The sequence below is a fragment of the Triticum urartu genome, chromosome 7A (genome assembly GCF_056163025.1).
Source record: "Triticum urartu cultivar PI428250 chromosome 7A, HENAU_Tu73, whole genome shotgun sequence".
Classification (NCBI taxonomy): domain Eukaryota; kingdom Viridiplantae; phylum Streptophyta; class Magnoliopsida; order Poales; family Poaceae; genus Triticum; species Triticum urartu.
The window spans coordinates 720,268,749-720,278,641 of NC_141879.1; the positions used below are offsets into that span (position 1 = coordinate 720,268,749).

General features: G+C 43.3%; 1 protein-coding gene and 1 long non-coding RNA gene across 2 annotated transcripts; both read left to right on the plus strand.

Annotated features, from left to right (window-relative positions):
- The first annotated feature begins 681 nt into the window (after positions 1 to 681).
- LOC125522028 (uncharacterized) lies at positions 682 to 1,686 on the plus strand. Its single transcript, XM_087534084.1, has one exon. It carries the CDS (start codon positions 682 to 684, stop codon positions 1,684 to 1,686), a length of 1,005 nt encoding a protein of 334 aa, XP_087390210.1.
- Positions 1,687 to 7,215: 5,529 nt separating this feature from the next.
- Positions 7,216 to 9,661, plus strand: LOC147962201 (uncharacterized). Its single transcript, XR_015610470.1, has 3 exons — positions 7,216 to 7,517; positions 8,502 to 8,573; positions 9,433 to 9,661. It is a non-coding gene; the product is annotated as an uncharacterized LOC147962201 (long non-coding RNA).
- The last annotated feature ends 232 nt before the right edge of the window (positions 9,662 to 9,893 follow it).

Consider the following 9,893-nt stretch of genomic DNA (forward strand, 5'->3'; position numbering starts at 1 on the left):
TGAGCTATCATGAGTGTTGCATTTTGCTATTTGAGCTTGCTGAGTACTTTGTACTCACTCTTGCTATTAATCATCTCCTTCTTAGAGCAAAGCTTGTATGATAATCCTGCTGGACCAAGTGAGGAGAGCAATGGTGATGGCTACAACTACACAGGGGACCTAGATGTGGATCCATCTAGTGCTATGTACGATTTGGATGCTACATATGGGGGTTGGGAGGAATAACTAATGATCTAGCTATGTAATCCAGGAACCATTCTATCACCACCTATCTAGTACTGCTAGTTGGAACTCCAGAGTTAGGAGATGTAATAATTGGGTGAACATATGAGAAGCCTACTTGAGACTTTTAGCCCTGCGTGGCATGGTATTGAAATATAATTTACCATCTCTAGCTATTCCCTGTTGCAAATCTCTGACATGGATTATTATTTGACAAAACAAGATTTTGTCAAGAAATAATCCAAGGACTAGTGTCATTATCTATAATAATAATGACACGGGTCGTCACAGGTGGTATCAGAGCAATGGTTTCGAGGGCCACGCGATAGTTAGAGACGGTAGGAATACTTTAATTGGAACCCATACTTGCTATATTGCACTACCAATAAATCCCACATCATAATTATTCTGTCCAGTAACTTTAGATGACTACCATGCTAATTAGAAGCCTGTTGCAGGATGGTTCGAATTAGAATTCCACTATCAAGGGTTCGTGGCCAACATGTCGTACTACTTTGGCAAATGATGCATGAGCTTGGGGCACCATGTCCTCAATTCTTTGAAGAGATGCCAGATGATGGAACACACTCCTACAGGCGTGTAGTTGTGGTGCTCAGCGGTGTTCCATCAGACAGGGACTTCTATGTGGAGCTCTCCACAATGCAGCGGTCATCCGATGAGACTCTACCCATGCAGGAGGTTGCCAAGGAAGCTATGCTTGGACTACGAGCACGCTTTGGAGAGAAACTGCGCACCACCGGATACCGTGACTTGCCAGCACTTGATTCTGGGGGTTTTGGGCAGAACCATCAGCAAGGACCTAGAGGAGCAAGCCTTGGTGTTGGGTCTTCATCAGCTCAGCCTACACCTGTCGCTTCAACAGTTAGCACCACTTCTAGTATGACAATGATTGCTAATACGATGATGTATCATGCAATGAAGGAGGAGCTTATTAGACACCAGGAAGCAACCCAATTCTGGTATCAATGCTATCAGATGAGCGAACATGATAGGATTGTGCTTCAGGGAGCACTAAATGCTATGCCTGGAGGTCCTCTTAATCCTATAATAGTACCAGGTGATGTTCAAGAGGAAGAAGAGGAGGATCCAGAGGAAGTAGAACTAGAGGAACAGGAAGAAGTTGAGGGAGTAGAGAACCAAAATGAGCCACTAGTTCCACCCTCACCAAACGTACTACCTGCACCACCCCAGCCGCTACCTGAACATATAGTTGAACCAGAACCCAGACTACAGCCAGATATAGAGCAGCAGCAGCTACCCCACTTCCCTATTCCACGACCACACCAACCTGACTTTATCCGCCCACACATGAGTGTCAGCTCGAGGGAGTACAGGGAGGCTGCTACCTATGCAAGGGTACTTGGGCTTGGCGCGAGTGGCAGTGGCGGAAGCAATGGAAGTGGCAGCGGTAGCAACAATGACGGTGGCAGTGGCATCGCCTAATCAAGTTCCTATCTTCCAGACTCTTAGGCGTGGGACGCCTTGGCCATAGACTAGTCTTTTGGGATCAGTAGTAGTTAGTGTAGTGGCAGCCTGAATATGTGTGTTTATGTAAGATATGTGTGAACTGCAAGGCAGAGTTTGTCCCCTATGTACTAGTAGGAACTGAACCCTATGTGGTGTGTGCTCTAGTTGTAATGCAGTTATGCCCTTAAGCAAGACTTATGTGATGTACTGATTGTAATATAAGTGCTTGTTCTGTAGTATATAACTTGTGTGGATTAGGAGGCTCATAGTACCTTACTATTGTGTGCTTTACTGAGTAATCAGAGTGGTATCATTCTGGTTAGCAAGAGGCATGTGCCACCATGATTGCACTTCATGTTGGGTTACTGCAAATTTAAGGACATCATGCTATTTATTGGTATCACTTGCACTTGTGCTTGCTGATTTGAATCAATAATCATGCAAAGAAGTAACCAACTAACTAGAAGCAAAAAATGCAGGATGAATAACAATGGTTTGACTGAGCAAGACCTTGTCTTTCGTTTGGGATCAAGCGCCCATGATCAGCATGGGGGTACTCCAGTTTCAGAAAATCAAAGTGCCCTACCCGGAGCGGCGCAACTTCCAAGCAATCCAGAAGTGGGCAATGCTGGAACTTCTGGACTTATGGGTGGAGAAGGCAATCTGGGAGATGTCCTTAAGTTCATGGAGAATTCTCGAAGGGAGTCCCAAGAGAACCAGAACCGCTTCCTCGAAGCGATACTGACAAGACTAGTTCCTGGAGGAGCACACCTACCCGGTGCAGGAGTTAGCTTGGGAGAATTTTTGAAAACTCAGCCACCCACATTCTCCAAGGCGGTGGATCCACTAGAGGCAGATGACTGGCTGTTAGAAGTAGAACACAATCTGGAAACCGTGGGGTGCTCAGATGAAGAGAAGGTGAGATAGGCATCGCACCAGCTAACCGGACCAGCAGCAGCTTGGTGGAGAAATTTCAGCCTTAACCGAGCAAATAATCAGCCTATCACTTGGGAGGAGTTCAAGGAGAATTTCCGTCAGACCCATATTCCAAAGGGAAAGATGGATATCAAAAAGAGGGAGTTTCGCAATCTGACTCAAGGTAGCAAGAGGATAAACGACTACCTAAACCAATTTAATGATTTGGCAAGGTATGCTCCAGATGATGTGAACACTGAAGCCAAGAAAGTGGAGAAGTTTATGGAGGGGCTGCATCCATTCCTGAAAATGCACCTCTCGATTCACAGGATCACCCAGTTTCAAGACCTTGTCAACAGGGCCTTCATACTTGAGAATGAGCATGCCAACCTAAGTGAAGAGAGAAGGAAGAAAGCAAGGGTAGATCCACGCCCCATGATGCATCACCCACGTCCTATGATGCCTGGACCAGTGCGTCCTCATATGCCACCACCACGGCCTAGATTTCCTACTCAGCCAACCTTTGTTCCTAGATGTGGGAAGTGTGGAAAAGGTCATGCTACTCGAGATTGTATGACGGGTACAGGACTTTGCTTCAATTGTGGGAGACCAGGACACCACAAGCTCAATTGCACCTCTCCTCCCACGAATCCTACAAGGCCACCTATACTGTAGACTCAAGTGCATAATCCACCAGCTGGGCGAGGACAAGGCGGACCTATGAACTATGCAGCAAGAGGAGCTGGGCGGGGAGGACAAGTAGGAGGACAGCCAAGGCTGAATTATGTTGCTGCAGAGCAACTAGGATACGCTACAGATGTTGTCATCGGTAAACTACTCATTCCTCCTTCAGTTGGTATAGTTCTTTTTGATACCGGTGCCACACACTCATTTATTTCACAAGATTTCGTGAATAAGAATGGATTAACATGCACACCATTGGAAAAAGCTTTAGGAGTTAACTCACCTGAAGGGAAGATTACAGTAGAGGCCATGCGCAGAAATCAACCAATAATAATCCACAACACCAAATTTTCAGCAGACCTGCATGTTATAGAGATGTCAGGGTTAGAAATAATCCTTGGGATGGATTGGTTAGCTGCTAATGGAGTAAAAGTAGATTGTGAACTTAAAAGTGTATCCATAAGGAAGTCTGATGGCTCTAGGCTGATATATTTTGGAAGTAGAACCAGACCCAACAATCCCCTAGTAATGACAGCAAGTGGACAAATGAAAGAAATAAAGGATATACCTGTAGTTTGTGAGTTTCCTGATGTATTTCCGGATGAACTGCCGGGTATGCCGCCTGATAGGGAGTTAGAGTTCAACATTGTTTTAATGCCTGGGGCATCACCCATCTCCAAAAGACCCTACAAAATGTCACAACCAGAGTTAGTGGAGCTAAAGAAACAATTGGATGAGCTGAAGGAAAAAGGATTCATTAGGGAAAGCATGTCACCATGGGGAGCACCAGTATTATTTGCAGAGAAAAAGGATGGAGGGTTGAGGCTATGCACAGATTTTCGAGACCTTAACAAGGTAACTGTAAAGAATAAGTATCCGTTACCGAGAATAAATGATTTATTTGATCAACTCAAGGGTGCATGTGTCTTCTCGAAAATTGACTTGAGATCTGGATATCACCAAATGAAAGTGAAGGAAGAGGATATTGAGAAGACGGCATTTGTATCTCGATATGGACACCATGAGTACACTGTGGTCCCATTCGGTCTAACTAATGCCCCAGCTATGTTCATGAACTTGATGAACAAGATTTTTATGCAATATCTGGATAAGTTTGTAGTTGTCTTTATTGATGACATATTAATATATTCAAGAAGCAAGGAAGAGCATGCTGAACACCTGAGGATAGCACTACAATTATTAAGGGAGAACCAGTTGTATGCAAAATTTAGTAAGTGTGAGTTTTGGCTGGACCAAGTAGCTTTCTTGGGGCACGTAATTTCAGGAAGAGGAGTTGAGGTTGACCCATCCAAAATTGAGACAGTTGTGTCTTGGGCTCGTCTGACCAACCCAAGTGAGATAAGGAGTTTCTTGGGCTTTGCTGGATACTACCGCAGATTTATAAAAGGGTTTTCGCAGATTACAGCACCAATCACCAAATTGCTTAGGAAAGAAGCTAAATTTATTTGGACTGAAGAGTGTGAGAGAAGTTTTGAGGAACTAAAGAAAAGGTTAACTACCGCACCAGTGTTGGCATTACCTGAAAGTGGACAAGATTATGTGGTGTATTGTGATGCTTCAAAATCTGGACTAGGATGTGTTCTGATGCAAAATGATAGAGTGATAGCCTATGCTTCTAGGAAATTAAAGACGCATGAAGTAAACTATCCTACCCATGACTTGGAGTTGGGAGCTATTGTGTTTGCACTGAAAACATGGAGGCACTACCTATATGGTTCTAAGTGCACACTGTACAGCGACCACAAGAGTCTCAAATACATATTTACACAAAAAGAGTTGAACATGAGGCAGAGGAGGTGGCTGGAACTAATCAAGGATTATGATCTAACAATTAACTACCACCCTGGTAAGGCAAATGTAGTGGCAGATGCACTTAGTAGAAAGAAGCAATGCAACCACATATCAATTGAAGGGTATGGCAAAGAGCTACTACAGGATCTTGCAAAGATGGGAATAGAGCTGAGAGAGGCCACATCTAGTGCTAATATAGCAGCCATGACATTTCACCCCACATTGCTAGATCAGATTAAGGAAAAGCAAGCAACGGATGCATTTATCAAGGAGGAAACGAGAAGAATTCAAGCGGGACAGCCTTCACAATTCAGGTTGGACCAGGAAGGAGTTCTTTGGAACCATAGTAGGATCTGTGTGCCAGATGACCTACAGATCAAGGAAATTATTTTGCATGAAGCTCATGACACTTTGTACACTATCCATCCTGGGAGCACGAAGATGTATAAGGATGTGAAGGGAAATTTTTGGTGGCCTGGTATGAAGAGGGAAATCGCAGAATATGTCAGCAAGTGTGACACTTGTCAGAGGGTAAAAGCGGAGCATCAAAGACCTGCCGGGTTACTAAAGCCATTAGAGACACCAGAGTGGAAATGGGAAGATCTTTGTATGGATTTTATTACTGGTTTGCCTATGACACCGAAGAAGAAGGATGCCATATGGGTTGTGGTCGACCGACTCACTAAGTCAGCACACTTCATTGCTACAAACCAGAAATATTCCTTTGATAAGTTGGCTGAACTGTACTTAGAGAGAATAGTTTCCCTCCATGGTGTGCCAAAGACCATAACATCTGACCGAGGTTCCGTGTTTACATCAAGCTTTTGGAAGAGCCTATAGAAGTCTCTTGGAACTGAGCTACACTTCGGCACGGCTTATCATCCGCAAACCGATGGCCAAACTGAGCGGGTAAATCAGATCCTTGAGGATATGTTGAGAGCGTGTGTAATGAACTTTGGAGAAACATGGGATAAGCATCTGCACCTAGCAGAATTTGCTTACAATAATATTTATCAATCCAGCATACAAATGGCTCCATATGAGGCATTGTATGGGAGGAAATGCAGATCACCTATATGCTGGTATGAAGTTGGAGAGAGACCATTACTTGGTCCTGACATAGTGAGAGAGAATGATGAGAAAATCCAACTAATCAAAGAACGACTCCAGATTGCACAAAATAGGCAGAAGAGCTATGCTGACCGGAATAGGAGGGTTAGGCAATTGGCAGTAGGAGACTTGGTTTATCTAAAAGTATCACCTATGAGAGGGGTTCGACGCTTTGGAATCAAAGGAAAGTTGAGTCCTAGATATGTTGGGCCATTTAAAATTTTGGAGGAGAAGGGAACATCTGCTTATAAGTTGGAGTTACCAGAACATTTATCAAGAATTCACAATGTCTTCCACATATCTCAACTTAAGAAATGCAACATGCCACCACCACAAGTATCAGACTTGGAGATTGAATTACAACCAGACCTGACGTATGAAGAACGACCATTGAAGATCTTAGAAGTTGAAGACCGAAAGCTCAGGACAAGGACCATTCGGTTCTGCAAAGTGCAATGGAAGAACCACTCAGTTCGTGAGGCGACGTGGGAGAAGGAGGAAGACCTACGAGTAACCTACCCCAACCTTTTTAAGTAAGTTTTCGATTTCGAGGACGAAATCTTTTTCTAAGGAGGGTAGGATGTAACGACCCGTATTTTTTTTCACATAGTAATTCCACCCTTAACTAGATAATTAAGTAGAATCCATTAAGCAAATACATATCAGATTTATTCAACAAGCATCATAACCACTCAAGTATATATATTTATATTCATAAACCTCAGACAGTATAGCTGTAAAAGTGTATTACAAATCTTTGGAAAAAAATATAGGGAGACCATGCTATGCTAAGCTATACAGTTGGACCAACACAAAAATATCTCTGGGTCAACCAGAACAGCAAGACACATGGACCACCACCCTCACGTGCACCATATTAATAGTCAATTGGTCAACAGTATAGTCTATGTATGGGCTTCAACCTTCAGCCAATTAGAAGCTAGCACCTGTGAGAACAATGGAGAAGGGGATGGGCAGCCATACCAGCCAAGGGAGGTGGATATCAGATATTAGATGGCTAGGAGAGCAGAGTAAGCAACTGCCAAGTTTCACTCGTCTCAGCTCTACCCAAAATAGCCAGACCAAGCTCTCTTCTTCCCAGCAGCACTAGCATTCCCCTGTCCAAAACCAACAAAGATACAAGAACAATAAGTGAAGATGGTGACATGAGAAATCATCAGTAGACTGAACGGGACAAGCTAGAGCAAGAAGCTAGCCTACTGGACTGGGGTCTGGAGCGCAAGAGCAGCAAGAGTAGGGCCAAAATAGAGAGCAGCAGAAGAAAGGTGAGTTCTTCCTCTTCTGCCAGTTCTTAGTACTCACATACACAAAGAGGCCTAACCCAGATGCACACAAAATATTCCTCAATGGATTTTCACATATGCACATAAAAGATAAGAAATCACAGTAGCATCACATCTCAGTTTAGGAAATAAAAGTATGAGGAAGAAAGGGGATACAGCCTCAAATAACTCAAATAAATGGATCAGGTTATTGTACAGTATCAGTACACCAAAATCTTGAACAGGGAGTGATGCACTTGTTCAACACACGCATGTGAGCCAAGTTAATTTACTAAATCTGAGAACTTGAGCATAAAAAAAATTAGGGAGAGGAACAAGGCATCACTAACCTGCACAAATGTTCGATCCGCTCCATGGCCACGCACTGGAGCTCTGACCTGCACCATCCAGCATCACGGCGGCGCCCAACACCGGCGACTTCGATCTGGAGCGGGGGAATCACATCCCCAATAGGGTTTGACCTGCAAGTCAAGAAAAGAAAACACACAGGGGGGGGATTAGAGAGTTTGTGATAGAAATCCATGGAGGGAAATTGGGGATTAACACTAGGGAAGAAGCAGAGTTGTGGATCCAGCAGCGGCAGCTTCCCTATCGCCGGCGGCATGGCCGATATGGCTGGATTAGGAGCAGAGGGATAGGAGGGAGAGGAGTCCTGTACGTGTGTTCTTGTTGGACTTGGACTAGTACCAGTCTGTATTTTCTTCAGTTGATAAGTACTAGTACTCCAGTGCAAAATAGTACAGGAGAGAGAGAGATTTAGTGAAAGGGAGGGCACGTGGAGGATAAATTAGCTTAGTAACTTACCCAGGTGCACACCTAGTACACGTACTAATGCAAGCTTAGTAAAAAGACATTAGAAAAAAAGTAATATTTGACTATAGGATGACCACACTACACCGACGTATATTTTTATTTCCCTAGTATTCACTCGACTTAGTCTCGAAATATATATTTGCCGAACTGCAGGAAGCGAGTACAGTCAGGAGAAGGAGGCACTACAGAAGCAAATTGAGTCCGGGTCTGAGTACGAGAACTCAGGCAAGCTCTTCTTGATCATGCTGAGTAGAACTATTTAAAAAAAATTCTATGATGTATCTTATCATCAACTTGCATAAAATGTTTTTGAGGTAAGTTGTGTGGAGTGAGTGTTGGTAAATAGTTGGGTTAGCTGATGGAGCAGCTAATCAATTTTTTTATATAATTATTTGGTGGGTAGAGGGTGCCCGGAATGGACATATTGGGAGGTGGGGCCCTCTACATATGGCTATGATATTAAGATTAAAAAAATTTCACTCGTTTTATGCGCCGTACTACAACCGTATCAACCATGGTCTCGTCTAAGACGAGTTGAGCCCAATACCATCAAGTTATTATACTCTCCACATGGGTAAGTAGTAGTAGGATGGGCGATGAGTTCCCACGCTAATGCCGGATGGGTGCATTAGCAAGCGCTATATATTAAGCGTTGGTGGAGTGCGGGTTCCGAAACCTGACACAACGGCTAGTGACTACTAGCCGGGTGGAGATATAATATACAAATGGGAAAAAGCTTAGGTTCTGAACCATGTCTCGCATCTAAGGAAATGCATATGGCAATTATGCTTTCGAGCTCTATGGATAAAGTGATACAAACTCTGCAGAGTTAAAGTAAAACATGAATTCATGCCAGTCTCTTGGATTGGGGATTACACCTATTGGTGGTCTATCTCGCAATACGAGTGTTTGATAGGTTTTATAAATTGAAATAAACTTTCTGCAACAAATGTTTATTTTGAAAGGTGTTGAGTTGAGGTAGGACTTGTTGATTTATATTGAGCTATCATGAGTGTTGCATTTTGCTATTTGAGCTTGCTGAGTACTTTGTACTCACTCTTGCTATTAATCATCTCCTTCTTAGAGCAAAGCTTGTATGATAATCCTGCTGGACCAAGTGAGGAGAGCAATGGTGATGGCTACAACTACACAGGGGACCTAGATGTGGATCCATCTAGTGCTATGTACGATCTGGATGCTACATATGGGGGTTGGGAGGAATAACTAATGATCTAGCTATATAATCCAGGAACCATTCTATCACCACCTATCTAGTACTGCTAGTTGGAACTCCAGAGTTAGGAGATGTAATAATTGGGCGAACATATGAGAAGCCTACTTGAGACTTTTAGCCCTGCGTGGCATGGTATTGAAATATAATTTACCATCTCTAGCTATTCCCTGTTGCAAATCTCTGACATGGATTATTATTTGACAAAACAAGATTTTGTCAAGAAATAATCCAAGGACTAGTGTCATTATCTATAATAATAATGACACGGGTCATCACAGCAAGTCTCTTTACTCGTTCCGTAACACATCATC